This window comes from Astyanax mexicanus, chromosome 6 (genome assembly GCF_023375975.1).
Source record: "Astyanax mexicanus isolate ESR-SI-001 chromosome 6, AstMex3_surface, whole genome shotgun sequence".
Taxonomy (NCBI): Eukaryota; Metazoa; Chordata; class Actinopteri; order Characiformes; family Acestrorhamphidae; genus Astyanax; species Astyanax mexicanus.
In genome coordinates this window covers 935,613-962,749 of record NC_064413.1, presented here as the reverse complement: position 1 = coordinate 962,749, position 27,137 = coordinate 935,613, and the positions used below count along the sequence as shown (strand labels likewise).

At 36.8% G+C, this 27,137-nt stretch overlaps 3 protein-coding genes and 1 long non-coding RNA gene across 4 annotated transcripts; 2 read left to right on the top strand and 2 right to left on the bottom strand.

Annotated features, from left to right (window-relative positions):
- Nucleotides 1–294: 294 nt before the first annotated feature.
- On the bottom strand, nt 295–7,840 carry fen1 (flap structure-specific endonuclease 1). Its single transcript, XM_022666949.2, has 12 exons — nt 7,722–7,840; nt 6,449–6,554; nt 6,196–6,298; nt 5,072–5,174; nt 3,979–4,042; nt 3,779–3,888; nt 3,551–3,687; nt 2,767–2,833; nt 2,546–2,677; nt 1,660–1,811; nt 1,426–1,540; nt 295–543 (listed from the first exon to the last, which is right to left on the bottom strand). The coding sequence occupies exons 2-12, from the start codon at nt 6,528–6,530 to the stop codon at nt 466–468; spliced, it is 1,143 nt and encodes a 380-aa protein (XP_022522670.1). The 5' UTR covers nt 6,531–6,554; nt 7,722–7,840; the 3' UTR covers nt 295–465.
- On the top strand, nt 3,269–18,989 carry LOC125802516 (uncharacterized). Its single transcript, XR_007439648.1, has 2 exons — nt 3,269–3,426; nt 18,460–18,989. It is a non-coding gene; the product is annotated as an uncharacterized LOC125802516 (long non-coding RNA).
- Nucleotides 8,370–18,989, top strand: tm9sf1 (transmembrane 9 superfamily member 1). Its single transcript, XM_007255861.3, has 9 exons — nt 8,370–8,593; nt 9,797–9,999; nt 10,519–10,650; nt 11,072–11,194; nt 12,148–12,506; nt 13,366–13,520; nt 14,133–14,318; nt 15,057–15,330; nt 16,173–18,989. The coding sequence occupies exons 2-9, from the start codon at nt 9,805–9,807 to the stop codon at nt 16,564–16,566; spliced, it is 1,818 nt and encodes a 605-aa protein (XP_007255923.3). The 5' UTR covers nt 8,370–8,593; nt 9,797–9,804; the 3' UTR covers nt 16,567–18,989.
- Nucleotides 18,990–21,764: 2,775 nt separating this feature from the next.
- nanog (nanog homeobox) lies at nt 21,765–25,831 on the bottom strand. The gene is made up of 4 exons (XM_022666912.2): nt 25,253–25,831; nt 23,953–24,317; nt 23,372–23,491; nt 21,765–22,493 (listed from the first exon to the last, which is right to left on the bottom strand). Exons 1-4 carry the CDS (start codon nt 25,647–25,649, stop codon nt 22,167–22,169), a joined length of 1,209 nt encoding a protein of 402 aa, XP_022522633.2. The 5' UTR covers nt 25,650–25,831; the 3' UTR covers nt 21,765–22,166.
- Between the last annotated feature and the right edge of the window lie 1,306 nt (nt 25,832–27,137).

Sequence of the window (27,137 nt, the reverse complement as noted above, 5' to 3'; positions counted from 1 at the left end):
AATACAGGGGAAATACATGTCTATATTTATTTAATCATTTTATTAACTGTATTGGCCATATAGGAATGATATAGAATTTTGTAGTTATATAATAATTACAGACTGTAGTTTTGTATCTGTTTCTCCGTATAAAAGATTGTGAAAATATTGTGTTTATGAATCACACAGATAAATATATATATATATATATATATATACATATATATAGGAATGTCCCCGATCTGATCATGTGATCAGAAATCAGGGCCAATCACATCATTTTCAATTTTAAAGGATCTGAATCAGGTGGAAAAGTTGGTTTTTTACTTATTTTTTTATTCAAGACAAACAGAACAAAAAAAAAAACATTTGTTAAAATACATTTTGCAGAACTATTTTTGCTGCGCTTTTTTATTCATATAAAAGCCACAGCAAAGCTTTTACACTGTTTGAAGGTCCCAACTAATTTTATCACTTTCTAATCGTTTATTTTCCCTTCTTGAATCTGCCTGGTGTTGAACCCGTCTTCTGTTTCTTCTTGGCTGATCCCTTCACTTCTGGCTCCTGTATTAAAAAAAGAAAAATAGAAAAACAAATATTACAGGTTTATTTCACCTATTCAAAGTAATTTATTTTTCCCATTTTTAATCCCACTTTTCACTCAAATTTAGCTATGATGATTATCCCATCCAATCAGCTGCATTCCCCCAATCACTAGTGATGCTCCAATGCTAATGCTCGGAGGAAAGCGCAGTGACTTAGCTCCGCGATACATCATATTATTTCATTTTATGTGACAAGGCTGTATTGTAGTTGTCAAGTGCAAAGTAAAGCTTTAGATAGAAATTAAAGTTCTCAAAAGTCATATTTTTTTAAACTAAAATTAAACAGTAAATTCAAAAACGTAAATAAATTCAAAGACCGCAAATACCAGTGATGACCAGTGCTAATTTTGACAGGTGATTTTGGTTTAGTTTTAGTCTTAGTCTTTTGACTAAAATGCATAATAGTTTTAGTCACATTTTAGTCAGTTAGTGTTAGTTTAGGTCTAGTTTTAGTCGACAACAACAGACAGCATTTTAGTGTAGTTTTAGTTGAATACATTTTAGTTAAACAAAAAGTATGTATGCATCACGTATTTTTATGGTTTTATTATTTTAGATTTGTGTTATTATTTTGAGATACCTGTCTGAAATAGTGTTGTGTTTCATATAGAGCACCTTTAAAATTATACTATTGTTCTTATTGGAGAATATTTCACACATGTCTAAATAATGTACATTGTGTAGACTTTTGTCAAAACCGTTCCTATTATACAGTCTTCATTTTTGATAAAGTTATTAGGCTGTCTCCGAAATCTTGTGCTGTGAAACACACTGAGTTCAGCATCTCCGTATATGTGCTGTATATGTGCTGTATATGTGCTGTATATTGGCGTATTCGTACCTTGCGTTTGGAGGAGAGAGATCCTGTAACAGTGAAGAAAGTATCCAGCCGCCCCTGAGTGCTGCCCTGTCTGCTCTTCATGATCTTCTTACAGCCGTTACGGATTCGCTCCTCACTGGAGAACAGAAACAAAAAGAAATCGGTTTAAGAGTTAGAACCACAGAAGTACCGGCCTAAAATACTGTTAATAACACTAGTGTAGCTCCATATTCCACACTAAGTATCAGTGCTTACCTGAACTGTTTCTCGGCGCACATGAACTGGATCAGTGCGTCCTCATCAGGCTCGTTCCACTTCAGCTCCAGAGTGGAGCAGTCGACCACTTCAGGCTCCAGGAACAGCCCACGAGCCTCTTTATACAACCAGTCCTCTGGAGCCGGGTGTTTCTGAACACAAATACAATTTAAAGTACATTCGTTAAAATTATCCTCATTTATAAACAAGGGAGATTTTTATTAGATTCATACAAAATGTGTCTCAGGTGTTTTTCATTGATACATCAAAAAAATACGTTATCATTGTCCATATTATGAATTATTTTAATGGGTAGAAGCCAAAAGGATGAATTCTTACATTGTAAAGCATATAGTGTGTATAGAGGTAAAGAGAGAGAGAGAGAAACTTTAGTACAGTGACGGTGTGTTGACAGTTTGAATAATAAAAAAAAAAAGTGTAGATGAATGTTTAGAAGTAGAGTCAGACTTTAGAGCACTTCAGCATGTTTAAATGGAAAGAAAAAAAAAGTTTTTAGGCTTTTTTCTCGGTCACATGACATCATGGAGTTCAGTAGCTCCTCCATTTCCACTCTCTGATGTGTTTTTAACGTGGATCTCCGTGGAAACCGTGGCGTGCCCAAAGTGTAATTACGGTGCGCGGCAGTGGACAAATATCTATTTTATTAAAGGCGAGGAGATGAAACTCAGAGATGTGCGTCCAGACGGGACTAAAATTACCGGAGGAGCACGGAGTTCAGAGAAAAACAGTAGATAATTCAGCCTGTAATTTACTCAGAGGACGTCTGAGAAAAACACCTACATGATCGTTCTGGAGAAGGTGTGTCCAAACTTTTGGCCTGTACTGTACTTATACTGCAGAACTTATTAACCTAATAAAGACTCACAGATTGATCAATGTTATCCAGAATCTCCTCGATAGACCCGTGCTGCCTGATCAGATCGATGGCTCTCTTGGGTCCGATTCCTTTGATGGTGCCACAGTAATCACAGCCCAGCAGGATACACAGGTCTATAAACTGGAGAAGAAAAGAGGGAGATGTATGAATTAGTAGAGGAAGAGAAGAAACAGGCAGAAGCCCTGAAGAGGAAAGGACTGGTGTTGTACCTGCTGATGCGTCAGGTTCATCTCCTGAAGGATGCGACTGAAATGGAACTCCTGGATGGGAAGTTTCCTGGAAGCAGAGGAGGAAACTGAGCAACACGTCTGGCAGAGTTTTGAGAAGAACCTTCATAGAGGACTCAAAACAGCCACCATGTCACTGACATACACACTTAATTAAATTACATTTTATTTACTATATTTTTTGCACTATAAAGTGCACTTAAAATCCTTAAATTTTCCCAAAAATCATCAGTGCTCCTTATGTATGAATTCTATCAATGAACATTGTTGTTTTATTCTATAAACTACAGGCAACATTTCTCCCAAATTCCAAATAAAAATTATTTCGTTTAGCGAATTTATTTACAGAAAATTAGAAATGGCTGAAATAACAAAAAAAGACAGATTTAAGACCTCAAATAATGCAGAGAAAACAAGTTCATATTCATTTTTAAGAGTTTTATAAGTTCAGAAATCAATATTTGTTTTTTTAATCAGTTTTTTTTTTCATGCATCTTGGCATCATGTTCTCCTCCACCAGTCTTACACACTGCTTTTGGATAACTTTATGCTGCTTTACTCCTGGTGCAAAAATTCAAGCAGTTCAGTTTGGTGGTTTGATGGTTTGTGATCATCCATCTTCCTCTTGATTATATTCCAGAGGTTTATAATTTGGTAAAATCAGAGAAACTCATCATTTTTAAGGGATTTAAGGCATTTAAGGGATCTTTTTTTCAGAGCTGTAGTATGAAACCATAATTATCCAGAAATGTCTAAATGAACGTACTTAGCTTCACTAGCAGTTAAATGTCTCAAAAGGACATTTGTTCCGAAAGTTAATCCGTCCATATCTTCAGTAGCTGTAGCGAAGACTTTTCCTGCTTTGACCAGAGCAGCACAGCTGGCCTCTGCCTCACAGGGAGCCTAGAAAAAAAGCTCTCTTTAGTAAAAATACAGCTTTTTTTGTATTATTTAGCTTATTACATATTTTTATGTAATAAAATTTTTCCAGTACCTCAATATACGGCACTCCCATAAGGCTGAGGAGTTTCTTGCACTCGTCATTGTGCTGCCTGGTGACTTTTACGAGACGTTTGCTGAACTTGTCGATGTTCTCCTGTTCACCTGAAGTTCAGCAGAAAAAGTTAAAACTGGATTTGACTTTAATTAAAAAATAAAAGTAGACGAATCTGTTAAAAATCTCTATTTTTGTACCCATTTCCTGAGCCTGAGCGAGCAGCTTCTCAGCTTCTGCTCTCCGCTCGCCTCTCTTCTCCAACTGCACACAAATAAGAAGAGGTTTAATAGTTTAAAATATACACAAAAAAATACAACAATCCAACAATAGAAAGACATCAGATAAGTCATACTAGTCTATAACTGTAAATTATTTATCTATAACTCTGAGTATTTCACATAATGCTGCTTTTTAAAGTTGACATTACTAATTTGCCTAAAGACTATACTCTGTCCACTAAAAACCAAAACATTTCTACACAATCCAACCAGTATATTATTTATAGAAAATTAATTGTACTCAGATTGTATCCTGCATAGAAAACACAATATTTGCCTGTGACTATTTTAATTCTTATCATTTTAATTTAATTTGTATTGTTCTTACTTTATTATTTTTTATTATTTTGGTTCTTCTTCTAATGATTTTAGTTAATTATATATTTTTTTCATTTCTTATAACTGTACTTTATAATTTACTTATAATTTACTTGATTTAATTTTATAATTTCGTGTTTTTTGTGTTAATCTGTTTACTGTAATTTTATTTAGATTTTCCTATTTTATTTTTTTCTATTTGTATTCATCTATATTAAAGGGATTTATTTAAAATTTGTATTCCTTTATTTATTTATTTTTTTTCTAATTACTTACCTAATGTTTTAAATGCTTTTAAACTGGAAATGCTCAGCTTGATTGTATTGCTTAAAAATTTAAATAAAAAAGTAAAAATAATAGTTGACTTATTTTTTTCTTTTTGTCTTGTGTAAATTGGTTTCAAATCAATATCAATCAATATCTACAATATTTTGCCCAGCCTTAATTTTGAGTATGTACAGAATTTATATTACATTACATTTACAGCATTTATCTGACGTTCTTATCTAGAGCTACTTACAAGGTTATTTTTGTGTTAGGAGTCTAGCCCAAGGACTCTTATTGGTGTAATGCAGCCTTCAGTCACCTAGACCAGGAATTGAACCCCAGACCCCCACATGGCAGCTCACTGGCAGGTCAGTGGTGTTATCCACTGCACCACATTACCTGCTGGATGCACTTCTTTCTTCCTTACCTCTCCAGACTTGAGCTGAGGAGGCTTCCCATCAAACACATAGACTGGCTTTATGCCGCTGTCCAGCATCCGGATTGTCCTGTAGAACATGCCCATGAGGTGGCTGAGGAGAAACAAGCACATTTACTTATTCCTTATTGCTGATTATAAAACTGAAGCTGCCAAAAAATGTACATGTTTTAATCCTTTCAGACCTGAATTACCTTCAATGAAAAATATAATAGTGCTGTTTTCTGTCTGCAACGCACACAAACATTTGACAAATAGTCTAAAGAGTAATCTATCTAAAATTAAATCCAATTAACTATTTTTATTTATTTTTTTTTTTAAACTTCACAAATTATCCATAAACAGTAATTTTTACATTATAAAAGTGTTTTAAATCATAAAATTAGAAAAGATTAGCTTTTACTTTGCCTTGTTGGCTCTAATGTCTGAGCTGCTGTTTTACTTTCTGATGCAGTGGGCAGAGCTAAGCTGCTGTACATTTTTTATTGGCTGGTTAATGTTCTATTTTGATGGACAATAGGCTTTAATAAGCCATATGTGCAACAAAACAAAAATAAAAAATACGAAAAAAACACATGCTCTGAAAGGAATAAAGCTAAAAGTAGAATATTACCTGCTTATATACAGTACCCGTTAAAAGTTTGGACGTGCCTATTCTTTTTATATATATATATATATTTTTTTTTTTACATTGTAATTTAATATTAAAGACTATATTAAAGCTATACAGGAACACACATGGAATTATTTAGTAAACAAAAAGCATTAAACAAACCAGAATATATGTTTTATACTTTAGATTCTTATAAGTATCAGATTTATCTTTGAGGACAGATCTGCACACTCTCAGTGTCTTCAAGAGGGAGAGTTTCTGGAGGTGCTGAACAATAGCTGCTGCTTTTCCTTCACGCTGTGAAGCTCCAGCTCATCTCAATTAAATCACCTCAAATCACCTTAATCTCAGTTCATCAGCTTTAGATCAGGGGATTAATGTGGAGGAATAACACTTTTTTACTATTTACCATGTAATTCCATATGTGTCCCATAACTGTTTGAGCATTTGATATTAATCTACAATGTACAGGTACTGTTCTGTACTTATATTAGTTACCTACCTTGTTGTCTCTCCATCTTCATTCTGCAGAACATTCCCGTCCTGTCTGACAGCGATTAGGAACTGGTAAATGCACATAGAGGCATCAACAGCAATCTTACGGCCTGAATGTAAATGGAACAGGTAGGGGACAAAAACAGACACAGCTCTTAGCATACAGGTGTTCGTGTAGTAAATAAAACTATAGTATGGAGATAAACATATTTTAGCTTTAATAAACAGAGCATGGCAGCAGAAAGACGACTGAAACTCACCGAAATAATTCTTAATATCCTGCTCCTTGATGGCTGAAGGCGCCTGATCCGCGATCAGTTTAGCGAGCCCGTGAATTCCCATGGCGAAGAGCTGTGTGGAGCTGAGCTGAGGTAAAAACACAGTAGTGAATAATTTAACAGATACAGTATAGATAGAATATAATATAATAATATATATAATACATACTGAATTATTCATAATGGATAATGCATCATTTGTAGCACAGATTGAAACATTATTACCAGTAATTGAATTGCAAATTATAGATGCTGAAACATTTAAAATAGTCACTGAATGACTTATAGTAGATATTGAATTATTTAGGTGTGTCAGTGTGTAATTAATTGTAAATACAGAACTATGTATACTGATTTAAACTTAGAATAAGCTGTATAATGTATTTAATTTATTTTATTTCATTTCATTGCAGAAATATAACTATCTTAGGTTAGATAGCTAGCTAACCTAGGTTAACTTTTTATATTATTTAGCTATAGCTTGCACATGGTGTTCTGCCGGATTGTGCTACTCTGACAAATCGTGCTACCCTATATGTAAAAGCAAAAATGCCAAAAAAATAAGCACCATATTAGAACATGCTTCCAACAGGATATTTGGATAAGCTATCTATCATACTGCATCAGGGTAAAGTTAAGACAATAAGACATGCCTAGATAAACAAATGTATGTTTTGTTTATTTAATTACTTTTACTTTTTCTTATTATTATTAGTATTAATATTATTGCTAGTTTTTATTTTAATTGACATTTTCCTTTTTATTTTATTTTATCGTGTTTTTTATAATAATTCTGTTATATCAGGAAAACTTACGAAAACAGTACTAGGGCTAAACGCATGCGCAAAATCGCTAAGTAGTACATCAGTGGGTAGCACAGCTCGACATAACACTGGTAACAGCACAGTAGTGTAGCTACAAAATCTAGATAGTGAACCTAACCTACTTACACGAGATAGCTAAGCTAGCTCAGTAAATTAGTGTAGAGCAGAAGCCTTTAATTGAATTCGTGAGTAAATAATAAAACACTTAGATAATTTCTAAGTTCTAAATATTCATTAAATTAACTAAAGTTAGTTAATTTAATATATCTTCTGTTTATTTTAGCCGGATTCCGCTTTTTACCGGGTCCCACTAGTAGTTACCCAAACAAAACTCACAAAAAGCGTTTTCTTCTGTTTTGAAGCCTAAAATATGAACTAGCTTCTTCTTATTTCATACATAAAGCAGAATTATGACTTAAATCTTAATTTACCGAGAAAAATAAGACTAAAACGCGCTGAAACTCCTCAGAATCTCTCCTCAGCTCTCAGTCAGGCGGAGGAACACTGCTGCATTTGGCGCGCTGTGAAAACTGCCGCAACAGACCGAACCAATCGAACCCAGCCAACAAGCCGAAGCTCTCGATCCCTCATAGGAAGCTGTGGGTCAACTGTTCGGAATCGATTAGTACTGCCTCGCCCTGGAACAAAAACAAAAAACGTGGAGACAAGCCGCGCAGAATAGCAGCATTACATGTGTGGATAACAGAATTGTATGATATAAAGAAATTATATATACCTAAATCTATAATATACCAAGGTCAAATATTAATGATTATATTTAGTAAATATAAGTAAAAAAAAAATACGTTAGTTACAGCACAAGTCAAAAGTTTGGACAATCCCTTTCATTAAAAGTTTCAGAATCTATCCACTGGATGCATTTATGCATGCACATACAGTCACCATTAATAATAATTCTGCGTGAGGTTCTGTACAGCTTTAATCTTTCTTCTACATTAAATTTACGATGTAAAAAAAAAATCTGAAAAATAAGTTGTTAAAAAAATTGAATGAGAAGAGGCGTGTTTATAAAAATCAGGTGTGGGCGTGGCGTGTATAACTTTGCCCCGCCCACCCAGGAAAAGCCTGAGTGGTGTGTTCTGTATGTGAAGATGACGTGGTATCGGTAGCTGGGCTGGATGTTTTACACTGGATCACTGAAGCGCTGGTTCGGAGGGCCGGTTATGGTCCGCGGTTCGTTAAGGCGGGCAGATATGATCCTGACCCGCGGATAGAGGGAGGAAACAGCGGTTCTGGACCAGGAGAGCAAACGCTAGCGAGACCAGGCTAGCGCCAGAAACAGGTTAGTTAGCCTGGCTAACGCTTCCCACAGGCGGAAGCTGCTGTAAATTAGCATCTGGAGCTAGCTATGATGCTAACCAGAAAATATCCTGTATATATCAGACAGCTCGCTTTATATTAACCTCCCCGCTGTGTTTTACAGATATATATTTACGAGTTATCTGCTTCAGTTCGGCAATGATTGTAATAATTATTTAGCTAAGCTAGTTTAGCAGGTTTAGCCTGGTTGCTACAGGCATTAAATTAAATTGCCCAACAGGCTAAAATGCAGAAGCTAACTAGCAAACTAGCTTAACTTTAGCTTCTGTTTATTTATACTGTTAATGCTGCTTTATATTAACACACAGCAGAGCTTATTCCTGCAGTTTTTAGCTTTAAACCACACCAGTAAAACTCAGGACTCAATTCAGGACCCATTATAGTGCAGCTTTTGAATGGTAGAAGTTCTAAAAGCTGTACTGACAGGAAATAAATGGGCCCTTCTCTCTCTATTTATATCTATTTATCTCACTCTACCTGCCTCTCTCTCTTTAACCATTTCTTTTTACTTGTGTCTCTATATTTCTTTCTATTTCTCTCTCTTTCTCTTTACCTGTATCTCTCTACTTCACTCTCTCTTCTGTTTTTTTTTCTATTTTTCCCTCTCTCTTCCTCTCTTTACCTGTCTCTATTTCTCTTTACGTGTCTCTCTGCTTCTTACTTTCTCTTTCTGTTTTTCCCTCTCCACTTCTCTCTCTCTCTCTCTCTCTCTCTCTCTCTCTCTCTCTCTCTACATTTGTCTTTCTCCTTTTTTTCTGTCACTTCCTTTCTCTCTCTACTTGTCTCTCTTTCTTTACTTGCCTCTCTCTACTTGTCTCTTTCTTTCTTTCTCACTCTCTACTTGTCTCTCTCTTTCTCTTTACGCATGTCTCTACTTCTTTCTTTCTCACTACTTCTGTCTTTCTCTTTATTTGTGTCTCTTTTTCTCTTTCTCTCTCTTTTTCTTAATATCTCTGTTATATTATTTGTATATCATGTTTTCTTTTTTATTGTAACTTAATTAGTTGAGTGTTTATCAGTGGGAGGATGTGTAAAACTGTTAATGCTGGAAAAAAGGTTATATTTAATGCTCTACTGGATGCAGTAATGGATACACATGCAGTCACCATTAAATTCTGTGTCAATAAAGCTTTGGCTCTCTGTTTTCTCTTCTTTTTATTGACAGGGATTATCATGACGGTGAGGCTGGGCCGCGGGTGTGTCATGGAGGCTTGTCTGTTGCTTCTGTTCCTTTTGCCACAGATCGGATGGGCTGTCAGTTACAAGCAAGGCGATCCTGTGACTCTTTATGTTAACAAAGTGGGTCCTTATCACAATCCCCAGGAAACATATCATTATTATACGCTGCCTGTCTGCAGACCTAAAGAGGTGAGTTATTAATAGAGCTGGGTATCGTTTTAAGATTTTCTATACCGATACCCAAACAATACTTTTTTTCAGTACCTTTTTCTTAATTGAACCCCTTTTTTTGAACAAAAAGTGATAATTATTCTCACACAGCATGTTTATTTAACATCCGGCATGAGTAATCTCATTTTTTATACTGTCACCATGAGAGGAAACATCTTTCTGGATCTTGTTGGAACAAAAATTCCACATAGAGGCAACGAGCACCGGGCGAGGTGGACAACTATTGCTTAAAAAAGTGATTGACCTCAAAAAGTAATTGTGTGATTGGCTTCAGTCTAAAATGATTGACTAAAATGATCCGCGCTTTGCTTACGCCCACTGGTTCTCCAACCTGCATTAGTGAAATTCTGACAGAACATCGTCATATTTTCCCATCCTGAAGCATCGTGTCCCTACTTTATAGTTATCCTGGATGTTTAGTATGTCAGTGTCATTGCCATGTCATGTGACAACGATATCTCCATTTTTATTTCACAGGTGCGTCATAAAGCCTTAAGTCTTGGAGAAGTGTTAGATGGAGACCGGATGGCAGAGTCTTTGTACAAGATTCACTTCAGGGAGAACACTGAAAGACAGACCTTGTGCCAACTCAGTCTCACTGAGAAAGAGGTACTGTTGTATTGTCATTTTGTCGTTTTTATAAATTAAACTTTGGCAACTTATTTGTTCTTTTTTTTGGGCAGTATTTGAAAACAATACTTTTTTATTGTGTGATGAAAAGTAATCAGTTATTATTTCTTTATTTAAAAAAAAAACCTTTTTTTACATTACATTGCAATTAAACATTTTAAAATGAAAGAATTTATAATATTGAAGAAAATAATAGATAGAGAATTGATTGATATATGGTTATTCATTGAGACATCTCAGCTAATATAATATTAAAGCATTTTCAAAAATAGAAGCAACAATTTGTATTAAGGTACAAGCTGTTATGTGATAAACACATCAATACAACATTTTTATATTATTTATACTTGTTTTTTATTCACAAACTGTCATTACTGAATGCATACTTTTTTTTTTATAGGTGGATCAGTTGAGGGAAGCTATTGAGGAGCTTTATTACTTTGAGTTTGTCCTGGATGATGTTCCTATCTGGGGATTTGTGGGATACATGGAGGAGAGTGGGTTTCTGCCTCACAGTCATAAGGTTTGCCCACCTGCTTCTCAAACACTCTCTCTGTCTCTGTCTCTCTCTCTGTCTCTGTCTCTCTCTCTCTCTCTCTCTCTCTCTTTCTCTTTCCCTTTCCCTTTCTCTTTCCCTCTCTGGCTGCGTTCAGAAACGGCTACTCCTTGCTAGTCCTCTTTAAGTCCTCCTGTTCTTCTCCTAACCTGGAAGAAGGTGGAGAATTGGAGGAGAGGAGCAGGAGGAGTGGAGAGAAGGAGTGGTAGTAATTGGGGAAACGGGAAGGCTGATCCTAAGCCAATCACAGCACTCGCTTTCAGCTCCCCTAATTCTGCCAACTAATCTGAGACGCTGCAACTGACACACCCCTTTAACTGTGTTAAGTGTGGCTGTTTAAACTCTGTAAATAATGAATCGCAAAGAAAATACAAAATTTCTCAAGTTTTATGAAATATTTAATAATTATCACATAAAAAATTAAGCTTTTTTTGTTTGTGTGTTATTTATTTTATTTTTATTTTATCTTTTTTTTTATTAATTGTTAATAAGAAACCAGATATCTGGCAGATTAGTTTATTTAAAAATTTTATTCTGTTCAAAGTTTCTAACTAAAGTATGTATAGTATAAATTACTGTTATACGTTAAACATTAGAAATGTGTCTCAGTGTATGGAATTAAATAATTAAGTAATCGCCTATTATAATACATTTTGACATTATTTTATTATTGTATTGCCACAGATTTTGAAAGTCACAAATTTATAATGGGAATGTATTGATTAAAAAGTGTTTGAACCATGCAGATATCATGAGACATGGGACTAGTATTGTGTCTCATGGAGGGCTGTGTATTTTATCAAGAAGTTTTAATATTGTTCTTATACTGAATTTATTCGTCAGACCCTTAACTCAACCCTTACCCATTAAAAAAATTAAAACATGCATTTAATTTTTTTTCCTCTCTAACTATCTCATAGGTGGGATTATGGACTCACCTGGACTTCAACATTGAGTACAATGGAGACTCTGTGATCTTTGCCAATGTGTCGGTTAAGGATGTGAAGCCAGTGCCTCTGGAGGAGGGGGGAGGTGGAGCAGGTCATGGGGCGGGGGGCAGCACTGAAGGACTCACAGTGACCCACACGTACAGCGTGCGCTGGTTCGAGAGCCCCCTGCCTCATTCACGCAGAGCTGAGCGCCTCCGAGATTACTCCTTCTTCCCAAAGACGCTGGAGATCCACTGGCTGTCAATCATCAACTCGCTGGTGCTGGTGGTGCTGCTGCTGGGCTTTGTCATCATCATCCTCATGAGGGTGCTGAAGAACGACTTCGCGAGGTGAGGAGTGTTGGGGGCTGGGTTTAGAAATTCAATACCAAAAAGTTATAGACCGAAGTGCTCTAAAGTCTGAGTCTACTTCTAAACATTCATCCGCACTTAGTTTTCCTTCAAACTGTCGACACACTGTCACTGTGCTGAAGACTCTCAAATGTTTGCTCTCTCTCTTTCTCTCTCTCTCTCTACCCTGAGATATAATAATACAGAAAAAAAAGGATCTACTCTGCCAGACTTAAACCACAATACACTATTATTACTGTCACCTCACAATAATACATAATAGTTTATTTACAGTTAAATCCTCATTAATAAGTGCTAAAGAAATATGTGCACTGAGTTTTGCACTCAAGTAGAAATCCATCAAATATTTAGTTTCCATTTATATACTGACTAACCAATTATTGACCTTTAAGAACTAAAGGCAAGTACAATACAAAACTTTTGCAAACGTTAAAATTTCTTTGAATAATGCAAAATATAGTTTATTATTGTAATAGTCAGAATTATAGAAATTATTGTCAGTTAATTTACTGTTAAATAAATACAGTGGGTCAGAATAATTATAGCTTCTTAGATTTTTTTTTTGTTACAATTAAGAAAAAGTAATCAAAAAAGTATTGTTTGGGTATCGTTATTGAATATTTAAAAACTATACCCAACCTTAGAACTTAAATGGAAAAAATGTGTTGTGGCTTATCCACTTCATTTGGTGTAACTGTTTAATTATTGCACATAATATATAGTCATAGTGTTTGGTAACCTGTTTATACCAGTACTTCAAATGATTTATATATATTTATATATATATAATTGGCAAAATGTAACAGAATGTAACAGTCCTGGCTGTGTGTTAAAACAGGTATAATGTAGAGGAAGATGGCAGCTGTGATGATCTGGATCAGGGAGATAATGGCTGGAAGATCATTCACACTGATGTCTTTCGCTTTCCAACTTACAAGAGCTTGCTGTGTGCTGTTCTGGGAGTGGGAGCTCAATTTCTCACTCTGGCCACAGGTAAGATATTAATTACTATTTACTGCACAAGAAACAAATTTGGCGATTAAATGGTTGCGATTTTAATAAACTGCACCATAATGATGATTAGTTTTTTTTATGAGAAAAATATTATTAAATATGTATTATTCTGGCTGTGACTGTTCTGTACAGCCAGTCCTGCCTCTAACTATAAGAGACCAATCAGTGGTGCAGAGTTACATGCCCCACAGTTCCGCCCTTTTTTAGGGTGATTCCAGGCGGTCAGTTAATTTAGGACTAGCAAGCAACTCATAATAACTATGAGACAGTTACTGCTGCTGAGATGCACTAGTTTTTAGATTACAGGGAAATACTAATAATGCTGTGCACTGATTACAGAAGGCAAAGCTACATGAGGTAACCAGAATAACACTGTGTAACTGGGTAATGCAATGTGACAATGTCAAGCTGATTTATTTGCAGAGTGCAGTTTGACTATTGTCTAGTTAGAAAGCAGTTAATATTGAACAGGTCACCATAAAATAATATTGTTATAACCTGTTCATCTCAGAAAAGTCTATGAAGTTAAAGTTAAGGTATTGACATGGTTGTGCCGTCATGCTGCTGTTAACCACTTGTTCTGGTTGTCAGGAATTATTATCATGGCACTGCTGGGGATGTTTAATGTGCATCGCCATGGTGCCATAAACTCTGCTGCAATTGTGCTGTATGCTCTGACCAGCTGCGTATCAGGATACTGCTCCTGCAGCTTCTACACCCAGATCCACGGCCAGCGCTGGGTCTGGAACATCATCCTCACCTCCAGCCTCTTCTCTGGTGAGCGTTTTTTATTTATTCTTGATTATTGACATTCATTACTCTGTAGGTAGAGGTATAGATACTGGGGTGAAGTATCAACTCAAGCTCTTTTAAGGATCTTATTACATCGTTTTTTCATTTGTTCTCCGGTGATCCGGTATAACTCTACTTTAGTCCGGTGGAGGAGTGGAGGGGCGGGGAGACACGATAGGATTTCAGCTTTTGCTCATGAATATTCATACATACAAACATAATTGCATTTTATTGACTAACAGCACTGTGTTTTAATATAAAGACATTTTTACACTAATATCAGTCTTTGCAATGTCATATATTACTTTACAACATGTGTAATAATGCCCTGCTAAGTGCAGTTCAGCCACTGACCTAGTCTTAGAGTGTCTGTAAAACGCCAAATCCACCGGAGATCCTATTTAAACCTATAGTTAATTAAGAGGTGGGTAGTATTTTACTTTTAACTAGTGTAAACTGAACTGTTCTAAAAACACACACCTACCTATCTCAATTGTACTTGGCTGGTGGTGTTTTTCCTCCATAGACTAATTCTAACCATTTGTTTCTTAGCTCTGAATTACTGGCATATAAATACTGATGTGTTATTCGCACAAATAACACAGGAATGCTTAGAGTGCTTAGCTCCTAAGTAAGTGTAAAAGTACTGTAAGGTGTAAAGTGTAAGGAGTAAGCAGTAAAACATTGTGTGAACAGTAAATAAACCTGTGTTTCTCTCCTCAGCTCCTCTCTTTCTGACCTGGAGTATAGTGAACTCTGTTCACTGGTGGAGTGGTTCCACACAGGCTCTCCCAGCCTCCACTGTGCTCCTGCTGCTAGGAGCCTGGGTGCTCGTGGGCTTTCCCCTCACGGTCATTGGGGGAATTGTGGGTAAGAACAGAGCCGGGAGCTTTCAGGCTCCCTGTCGCACCCGAAACATCCCCCGGCAGATCCCCCAGCAGCCCTGGTATAAACACACGGCCGTGCACATGGCCATCGGAGGATTCCTACCTTTTAGGTAAGCAGTGAATCAGCAGTTTCAATACAAATCTAGTTACACAAAGCACTTAAGAAGATGGATTAAAACTTTTTGGGACGTAAGAAATAGCTCATAGCTAAATTAAGTGAATACAGAGTCTTAACTTTCGGTTCCTGATGTATATTGTCTGTGTACTCTACACTCCCAAGGTAGTAACTGAAGTTAGAACATGTCTGCTCCTCCGCTGTGACTGTGTTCAGAATAGTCCAGATCACTGTGGCTTACTTTGCTAAGTCCTTAAATTATTTTAAATGCCTGTCCCTAGGAAACTAACATACTGGTTTTGATAAATTACCTGTCTAATGTAGCTCAGCTAACCTGTTCAGGAGAAAAATAGTTAGCAGCTCGGCGTCTTGTTGTCCTTCTGGGCTCTTGGTCTTCTCTACTTCTCTAGTCTTCTGTTGAACTCACTGCCAATATTCAATATTCACTCTTGTTTTATTTTGTCTTTGGTCACTGAGCTTTTTCAGCGAATGATTTTTTAGGCTGTATAGCAGTTAAGATTTTCTTGCTAGCTTCTATAGCTGCTTCCATGACAGCCCTGCTGATGTGTTTTTAAACCTGGCAACCCTGGAGGTGGAGGTTGTATTGGGGAGTCCGATAACTGTGGGAACCACACTGTTACAGTAATAAAATACTGGCCTTAGCTCTGCTGACAAAAGATGACCATGCTTTTATTTATTATTACATGCTTCCAATAGAGAATTATCATTTTCCATTGAAAATATAAGGCTAAATGGTCTTTTAAGTGGATTTCTCTATTATTATAGTTTGTATTGTTATCCTACTCATACACTTTCTCCTCTTCTCTTATTTTGCAGTGCCATCTCAGTGGAGCTGTACTACATATTTGCCACAGTATGGGGTCGGGAGCACTACACCCTGTATGGGATCCTGCTCTGCGTATTTGCCATACTGCTGTCGGTGGGGGCCTGCATTTCCGTGGCCCTCACGTACTTCCTGCTCTCGGGCGAGGATTACCGCTGGTGGTGGCGCAGCGTCCTGAGCACGGGCTCCACCGGCCTCTTTATATTCGTCTACTCTCTCTTCTACTACCACAATCGCTCCAGTATGAGCGGCCTGGTGCAGAGCGTGGAGTTCTTCGGGTACTCTTTACTCACCGCCTTCGTCTTCTCTCTGATGCTGGGGACCGTCTCGTTTTGGGCCTCGCTGGCCTTCATCCGTTACATTTACTGCAGCTTGAAGATGGACTGAAGGAGAATGTAAAAGTAGAAGAATGCGGCCTATCTCTTTAGCCCTGTCTGGACGGGATTAGATTTTCTCAGGGGGACGTCTACTCAGTGATAAAACTCTCCTGCATCCGGACTGCAATTGAAAAAACAGGAGGATCAGTGAGATTTTAGGCTTTTTTCTCGGTCACATGACATCACATAACGCTGTTCAGTAGCTCCTCCATTTCCACTCGCTGTTGTGTTTACAGTATGTGGATCGAAACTCAGAGATGTGCGTCCGGACGGGACTAAAATTACCGGAGGAGCACGGAGTTCAGAGAAAAACAGTAGATAATTCAGCCTGTAATTCTCAGACGTCCTCTGAGAAATAAAACATGTACATGATCGTTCTGGACGGGAATAAAATCACAGAGAAAATTACCCCAGAACACCCGAGAAACTAATCCTATCCAGATAGGGCTTTTCTCTTTCTCTCTCTTTTTAAATTAATTTTCTGTCTTCTTTGCTCTCTCTCTCTTTTTCTCTTTCTCTCTTGCACTCTCTGCCTTGTTGGACAAGAACATCTTGGCTCATCCACCAGTTCCCAAGGAGCCTGATCCGTTCATATTTTGCTGGAATGTTACAGTTCATCCTCAAACTGACATCAGAATAGATAAATTATCGAAGAATCTAATAATAATCTAATAGAGTCACACAGCTGGTGGTTTGAGAGAAGGAATTAAGTCTGAATTAAGTTTGTGTCATATGTTTTTTTTTTTTATTATTATTATTTTTTTTTTTTTGCTGTTGAGACCTTGAGATGCTTGAAATTCTTGAAGGAATGCTTCGGCTTTTCTCAGCATAATGTTTTCAGGTCACATCTGCACCATGTGGTCTCTTTCCACAGTCATTTCCTTTCCTTGTGTTTAGGAAGGAACAGAAAACCTATTTTATTTTTATTTTTTTCTCTTCCATGAATGTGCTTTAGAATGGGCAAGCGGAATAAGGCTATGCAGCCACAATGATCAGGAGATCGCTGGTTCGAATCCCGGTCATTCAGCTCGCCATCAGCAGCCAGAGCCAGAGCACAATTGCTTCAATCTTGCTCTCTCTGGGTGGGTACAGTACAGTAGATGGCGCTCTTCTTTCCCCTCATAACCCCTAGGGTGATGTGGATCCTTGAATCAGCATTAGGCTGCATCTGTGAGCTGATGTATCAGAACCGAGTCGCTGGGCTTTCCTCCGAGCACTTAGAAAAGGGGCGGAGTCTGACTTCTGTATTGGAGGAGGCATGTGCTGGTCTTCACCTAATTTATAGGGATAATCGGTATATATAAATTGGGGAGGAAAAAAATTTCATTAAATAAAAAAAGTGCTTTAAATAAATTAGGTTTTCTGTACTTTTACTAAATTCTCCCTGGAAGAAGATCACACATGGTACAAATGCATTAGATTAGGTTACAACAAATGCTAAAAACAGCGACATTCCTTTAAGTATATAGCTGATGATACAATATACAGCTATGGAACAATTGAAGAGAGCACTTCATTTTCTGAATCAGTTTCTCTGATTTTGCTATTTATAGGTTTATGTTTGAGTAAAATGAACATTGTTGTTTTATTCTATAAACTACAGACAACATTTCTCCCAAATTACAAAATAAAAACATTCTCATTTAGAGCATTTATTTACAGAAAATGATGAGAAATGACTGAAATAACAAAAAAGATGCAGAACTTTCAGACCTCAAATAATGCAAAGAAAACAAGTTCATATTCATAAAGTTTAATAGTTTCATGTTCTCCTCCACCAGTCTTACACACTGCTTTTGGATAACTTTATGCTGCTTTACTCCTGGTGTAAAAATTCAAGCAGTTCAGTTTGGTGGTTTGATGGTTTGTGATCATCCATCTTCCTCTTGATTATATTCCAGAGGTTTTTAATTTGGTAAAATCAAAGAAACTCATCATTTTTAAGTACTCTCTTATTTTTTTTCCAGAGCTAATACTAGACAATTGGATCTGGTTCATAGCTGTTGAGTGCGAAGTCTACTCAAGGCCATGGAAAATATATATTTGATTTTTTCTGTATGAACTATAAACTGGGATTCCCTATGAATTTCAAGTGCAAAAAGCTGAAAATACTTCGTTCATTATCCAGATAATTCATGTGAAGGACTTACACGTGTATAATTTTGTATAAGGGACATGGATTTTTCTTAAAAATAAGGGTTGTTTTGAAAAACTTGGTTACATAAAGTGTGTGGAAGTTGTTGTTGTCCATGGAATGAGTGGTGCATTGAATATTTGTGAGGGTTTACATTAATTTTGGGTTGAAAAAGGGCATTTACTGTAAATGAACTTTTGAAGAGATTGCTTGGTGAAAGCTGATGTGAATCTAACAGGCTTTCACATGCTGCTTCTACTCCACAAATTCATGTTATTGTCATTTAGAGCTTTTATTTATTTACAGAAAATGAGAAATGACTGAAATAACAAAAAAAAGATGCAGAGCTTAAAGATCTCAAATAATGCAAAGAAAACAAGTTCATATTCATAAAGTTTTAAGAGTTCAGAAATAATCAATATTTGGTGGAACAACTTTGGTTTTTAATCAGTTTTTGTTTTCATGCATCTTGGCATCATGTTCTCCTCCACCAGTCTTACACACTGCTTTTGGATAACTTTATGCTGCTTTACTCCTGATACAAAAATTCAAGCAGTTCAGTTTGGTGGTTTGATGGTTTGTGATCATCCATCTTCCTCTTGATTATATTCCAGAGATTTTCAATTAGGTAAAATCAAAGAAACTCATCATTTTTAAATGGTCTCTTATTTTTTTCTATAAGGTAATCTGTTCTCTGGAGTGCACTATTGAGCACCCTGGTGAGTCTAATTACTCAACATCATTACCTGTATTCACTTATGCTGTTCCAGAATGACTAGAAGTGTCACTAAAAGTCACTTTTAACCTTGTGGAAAGTAGTATTCCCTAGATTAGGAGTAATCTAACATTCTGTATACTCATTTTAATGGTACGCTGATTTTAATAGGGAGAATGGTGCCTTTTTCATTGTCATTTAGAGGCCTGAATGCTGTTGCTGCACTATATAACTCTGGTGGAGCCCATAAAATTACTCTTAATATAAAAATACCAGTTCTTGCATGGGTAGGCATGGACTAAATGCCTCTACAATCAAATTGCTGTGTAATGTATGATGTTTTCTTTACTAAAGATTAAGCAGGTGTTCTAAATATCTAAATAACCATATCAATTCTAAGACTGCATGTAAAAAATGAGCTAAAATCAGCAAAGGCCCAACAAAACGTTGCTTTTACTTTTATCACTAAGCTCAATAAGCTTGTATAAACTAGCAGCAGTGGTTAAGACACATTAGTAGGCAGAATTTGTATGATATAACTCATAAATCTTACCACTTTGTTGGTTCAGGTTGTATGGTATCAATATGTAGACAATCTACAAAATATTAAAACCCTGACCGTTAGGTGTGAATGTGTGGAGTGGAAGCGTATGAAAGCTTGTGAGATTCAGAAAAGGTTTGATCAGGCTGATATAATATGATATATGGGACATGGGAGCAATATGTACTATAGTCACCACTTACTGTGATTTTATTTCAGATGTATAGATACACAATCTTTTCAATAAAGCCACCTTTTTCTTACAAAAGAAGACTTTCCTTTTTAAAAAAATCTCTGACGGCAATGTTGAAACTTTTGGGGAAGTAAATAAAACAAAAAATACATATATGCATACATACAATTACTGTCATCTACAGTCATTCACTGCAGCTCAAAGTTTCTCAACCTAATGCTACATTCCAATGAACTTAAGACTTCAGAGTGTAATTAATTTTAGGCATTTATTTCTATTGTTAATGATTATGAAGCTTACAGCCAATGAAAAGCCAAAAATCAGTGATTTAAAAAATTAGATTATATAAGACCAATTGGTACTTTTGGTATTCAGTGTGGGCAGTGTGCCAAGTCCTGCTGGAAAATGAAATCTGCATCTCCATAAAAGTTGTCAGTAGCAGAGGGAAGCTGTAAGATATGAAGTGCTGTAAGATTTTGTGGGAAAACAACACTGCACTGACTTTAGACTTGATAATAAAACACAGTGGATCAACAGCAGCAGATGACAGACATGTCTTTCCAAACCATGTTATATCAAGAATCTTACAGCACTCCACGCTTCCCTCTGCTGACAATGTTTATCTCCTATAATATTCTAATTTTTTGAGACACTGATTTTTTTTTGTTTTAATTGGCTGTAAGTTATAATCAACAATAAAAGAAAAACACTTCAGATCACTGTTTAATACATCTATATAAAAGAGATTCACCATTTTAGTAATTCAGTTGAAAATAAGTGACTTTTCAATGGTATTCTAATTTGTTTCTTAATTCATCCCCTGCAGTAATGTTTTATGATCAATTTACATATCAAATAATTTACATTCAGTATTGGTCAGTCGACCACAATTTAAAACTAAAAGAAAGTCATTAAAATGTTCCAACAAAAGGTAGAATTGAAAGTTTAATACGTTATTTGGCGCCATTTCTAAAAACCGTGGCAAAACTGCATTACTAAAGAACCCAACCCACCACCCAAACATTATATATGCTGGATTAATTTAAACACACCCAACTCCATTATATATTTATCTGCAAATATACAGCATGAACCACTGTGTGTTTCAAAGGAGGAGCCAAACAAAACCAAACCAGTCTGGTTTCTCAACTTGGAAAAACTCAAACATCGCCCCAGGGTCAGATCCACACGCAAGCTAATGCTAATCGCCAACAACAAGGAAACGTTTGAAGGACACCAGATAAAACATTTATTCAACACCCCACAAGACAAAAAGATCAGTACTGCAACCAAGAGAGAGACAGGTGTCGACGAAGAACAGCAAGATCTGGAAACCCAACACTTATAATAATCATCAAGGCCTTTACAAGCAGTGAATTCATTATACAAAAACTGTAACTAAAACTGTATATAAACCCTGTGCAGTACTGAATCTTCCCGGCAGCAAATGTTGAAGAGTGCCTTACAAATACATTCAATTCATGGAATTAAGTTAATGCACACATTAACACCACCTCCGTCAAGCGCCAAAAAGAGAAAGAAAGAAAGAGAGAAAAAAAGAAAGAGAGAAAGAAAGAGAGAGAGAGAGAGAGAGAGAGAGAGAGAGAGAGAGAGAGAGAGAGAGAGAGAGAGAGAGAGAGAGATCCTCCTGATCTAAATATCTAAAGATTAAATACTCTGGGGAAGAAGAAGAAGAAGAGGAAGAAGAAGAAGAAGAAGAAGAAGAAGAAGAAGAGGAAGAAGAAGAAGAGGTCCACTGAATTTACAAAAATAGAGCTCCACTATAAAAGAACGTCAAAAAACTCTAATTTCATAAAAAGAAAGAAAAAAATATATATAAAAGTAAAAAAAAAATGTGCATCTGATCGCATCCAGTGACTTAAAAACACACAGATCAACAAAGAGCATCAGCCACCAGCTCCCCGGATTAAATCTGAATATTATGTACAGAAGAAGAAGTATCGTCTACAGGCTGTGAGGTTCTAATTATTTACACACGCCGCCGCTCACAGCCCGGCGCAGTCGCATTAAGACGACCACTGGGTGGCGCTGTGCAGGGTGGCCAGTTGCGTAGAGCTGCTGCTGCTAGGATCGGCAGAGTTTCCGGCGTCGGGGTTCCCGCGCACCGGCACGCCGGGGTTGGGGAACTCGTAGTGCGTCACAGCTGGGGGCAGGGGCCAGGACCCCGGGGGTCTGGAGGAGACCTGGGAGGGGACCTGGGACGGGGAGAGGGGTCTGGTGTAGTTGGGGTAGAAGGGCTGCGTCTGTGGGGGGCTTTTCTTGAACACGGCATTTCCGAACTGAGGGTTGGTGGCAAAGAGGTCCTGGTTCAGCATAGGAGCGTCTACCTGAAACTGAAGGAGAGAAAACACGATAAATACATAATATACCTAACTATCAAATGACAGAAGATGCTATTTAAGAATTTAGAACCATTAACCGTGCATTGCACAGCTTGATTTAGGGTGTGCCAATGTGTCTTTGGTATGCTGGGGACGCAAAAAAATAAATAAATAAATAAATAAATAAATAAAGCATGCATAGTGCAGTTCGAAAATGCATGCACTAATTTTTTTTCCAGAAAAAGTCTAATAATGCATCCAATATCAGTTTTTTTTACATAAACAAAAATATATAATTGAGTAATGTATAGGTAAACACACAAAAATCTTATCTTGAAAAATTAGAGAAAATAGCTGAACTAAACAAGCAGCATACCACGCTACACCTCAGTGCTTGGTGCATCTCAGAGGAAAGTGATCTGTGCATTTATGCTTTGAAGATGCGCCGTAGCAGGTAATTAACAGGAACAGCACTGTTATTTTTATGTACGGTTGAATTGTGAATGTTGTCAGGGTTTTAATCAGTCAGTGGTGCACCTGTGTTTCCCACCACCAAGATAAAGACACACCAGATATTTATCTGAACACACCTCGCTTCCATTCTGACCACCACACTCATTAGTATAGACATCATTCTAAACTCTGATGCTATTTTAACAGTGTGGGTGCAAGGTGTGAAAATACTGTTAACAGAGTGTAAGGGCCCTTTGTATCATCCTGCCTTTAAGACAATTTCCAACATCTATTGAAATGCCTCCATATTGGATGATTGGATAATCTGTGTCCACACTGAAAGTCACTACCGATGAAGAAACAGTAGTACAGGGCAGTGTGGACAAAAAGCACAAAAATAATTAAAATTATGGGCAGAAAAATAAAAAATAGTTCACCTGAGAATGTGAGGGTGGGCCGCTGGGCACCCCAGCAGTGATGTACCTCTCCGACACCCAGCTGTTGTCTTTCTGGTGTCGCTTGAGCTTCATTCTCCGGTTCTGAAACCAGGTTTTCACCTGTTCAGGAAGAAACAGATTGGTTAGACTTTGAAAAACAAATGCTATCATTGGAATGCAACTTTTTTGACTTTGGGATAATGCTGTGCATCAAAAAAATTAATTAATTAATTAAAAAAAATCAGTATTGTATATCTAAAATTCAGTCAGAGATAGGGCTGCACAATATATATCGTTTAAGCATAGTCATTGTGATATGCGCATGCACGATAGTCACATCGCAGTAATCAAATACATCATGTTGCAATGTTTTGATTCTTGACAAGTAGATACACAGCGCTGTCTCTGTGTCTGAGTGAGTGACAGGCTGCTGCTGCCTGAGAAGCGGGAGCACGAGTTAACAGCATGGTTTATAAGGTTTTTTTCTCTCTTCTGTAAAGCTGCTGTTTTGGAGATGCTTGATTTTCATTGGACAGTGACTATTATATAGATTTATATTTAGGCTTATTAAGCGATGTTACCTGTTTGTAGGTAAGCCCAGTCAGCACAGCGAGAGTCTTCATCTCTGCAGGCGTGAGGTATCTCTGTACATTAAAGCGGTCGGTCAGGGCGTTCATCTGACCTTCAGAAAAGGCTGTTCGGGCTTTAGCTTTTCGTGGTTGTGATGGAATCTGCCCGGGTGGAGACATCACCAAACCGCAGTCCTCCTCCACCTTAAAACCTGACTGATGCTCTGCTGCTGAAAGAGAGCTGGGAATAACCTCAGTACAGTCAGGACTGCCACCGTCCAGCTCATAGGATGAAGGCTCTTTCTTCACCCAAGCAGGAAGATCAAGCTCGGCTGGAGGAACGCCACCTTCCCGACTGCTGCCGGAGCTCCAGGAGTCTGGAAGAGAGAGAGCAGCACGTTCTATAAAAGATCTAACATGATAATTCACATTTTAAAATTTTATCATCATTACTGCTCATAAATTTAATGAACCTGTGATCCAAAGTTAGAAATGGACCATTCATTCCATCCAAATTGGTGTCATTTGCTTGTTGCAACTCTTCCAAATTAAAATTTATTTTTATATATATATATATATATATATATATATATATATATATATATATATATATATATATATATATATATATATATATATATATATATATATATATATATATATATATCTTTTTTTTTATCTCTGAACCTAACATGCATTAGAATAACCATTCAAAACATGTTCTGTTCAAACTCTTTACAAGGTTTCTCATCTAAAGATGGTTACAAAACTCGTGTGACACTTAAAAAGCATACTAAAAAGCAAGTCCAACAATTCCTTTAAATTTCTTTCAAGAAAGTTTTTATTTTTTATATTTAAAGAGAGTTGACTGAGCGATCAAATAATTGATATTTATGACAAAAAAAAAATTATATATATATATATATATATATATATATATATATATATATATATATATATATATATATATATATATATATATATATATATATAGTTCATTAGTACAGTGACATAGAACAGAATATACAATTATTAAAAACGCACCTTTGAGTACAAGAAACTACTTCTATCGTAGCTCTGTTTTTAGTCTGTGGTGTGTTCGTGTTTAAGTGTGGTTGGGCCATAGAATTAGTGAGTATTAGTGATTATAGGGATAACATAAGAAAACTATTTTTGGGGGGTTATTTACTTAAATATTTTTTTATTTAACATCCGGAAAATGTGTTTCTGCATTCCATGACCACTGCAATCAATACTCAATTAAATATATCGGTCAACAAAAAAAAAATACTAAAATAAAAAGGATCTGAACCTGGAGTGTGGGCCTCGGAGTCGCTCGGGGTGTCGCTCCCGGTTCCCGCCTGGTCCGCCTCCGGGTCTTTGGGCTGCTGGTCGAACTGCACCCGGTTGTTGGAGAAGAACAGGCGGCCGTTCTGCGTGTGCGACTGGGAGTCGGTGTAGTACACCACCGAGCCCGGGTAATGCCCGTTACTACCGGCGGGCGCGCACTCCGGGCTGCCGGGCGGGGACTGAGACGGAGCGTGCGGGGAGTAATAGCCGCCTGTGACCGCGGCAGACGGGCCGTACGCGGCCTCCGCCCAGCTGACGGTGGGGTGGGTCTGCTCGGGGGCCTGGGGGTACATCAGGCCGTACGCGTACGCGTGATATGACGGGTTGTAGTAGCTCACCGGCATCTTCCAGTCCGCCATGTCTGTAGTTTCTGTAAAAAACAGCTAATCCTGAAACTAATAAACTCCCGCCAACCCGATCAATTAACCAATTAACTAATGAACCAATTAACTAACTACAGTCCCAGACACAGCTCCAGTCCGCTCGGTCATTCCAGGCGCGCGCTTCTCAACTGCAGCTTCCCTCACATAGCTAAACTCACCTGGAGTTATATCGGGGTTCATTTATAAAGCCAGGTAGCGCAGGGGGCGGGTTAGGTGTGGATAAGGCCCAATCAAATTAGGCGCCTCCTTGTTTGGTAACTAAATAGCCACGCCCCTTCAAAACACATCCTTTAGAGTTTTCTTCCAACTCAATATTTTGTGTAATATTCTGTGTAATTTAATTTACAAGTTACTATTTGTAAACATTTTTTTTCCAAATAATGACTTACTATCTCAAAATACCTCATTATTTTGAGATAGTAATTCATTATTTTGAAATACTATATTATTATTTTGAGATACTGTCTCATTATTTTAAGAAAGTATGTGTGTTTTGGGGGATTTCTTTTTTATTTCAAAATAATGACTTACTATCTCATAATAAGGACTGCTATCTCAAAATAATGAGATACCAGTTTACTTAATGATAATTAAAAATGTGCTGGATTTTGTTTTAATTTTAAGTGGCAGGCAAAGATCTGTAACTGGGATTGATTTTTTTTACCAGTAGAAACTAAAATACTGCTTCTATTTTAGCCCCATAAAGTGCTTGTCATATTTCAAATCATGCATTAAGTTGAGACCAAATGATGTGATCATTAAAAAAAAATTCAAATAACAAAATAAATACTATATGCTTTTTTATTGTAATTTAATAATGTATGTCTTTTTACTACCTCTCTCAGGTGAGAGGGTAAAACTGTTGCTGTTGTAAAATTATGCAACCTTGATATCTTATACTGCCAGCCCTATCTTATTTATTTAGAAGAAAATGTACTCATGGAAATCCCAATAACTGGGTTATAAAGACAACAATATGTCCTGACATGTTAAAGTTATGAGCAGCTCACTGATAGACACATGCATTTATCTATTATTCTTTTTTTTATATCCATTAGCAATTTTTTCCTAATAAAGATTCTCAAAATCATGTCTAGGCGTGTTTTTATTTCAGACACATTGTGTGTATTGTGCTGCAGATAGCCACTGTCAGTGTTGGTATGGAATTTGGCCTGATCTGTTTACTGAATCTCTTGTTAATCGTCCCCATCTGGCAGAATTTGCCCAGCGGCTTTATTTTTAGGCACTATTACCTCCCTGAATATACAAATAACTCTAAAAGCTATAAACTGCACACATTTACATCATCATTTACATAAGCTATACTAAATCAGCTCCTGAATTAAATAAACAGCTCACTGATGTCACAGATTTACATACTTACAAGTGAAATTTGTCTTTTGCTGCATTGCAGTGTTCACACTTCATTGAAGTATGATGGTGAGACTTTGAGCTGATTAGCAT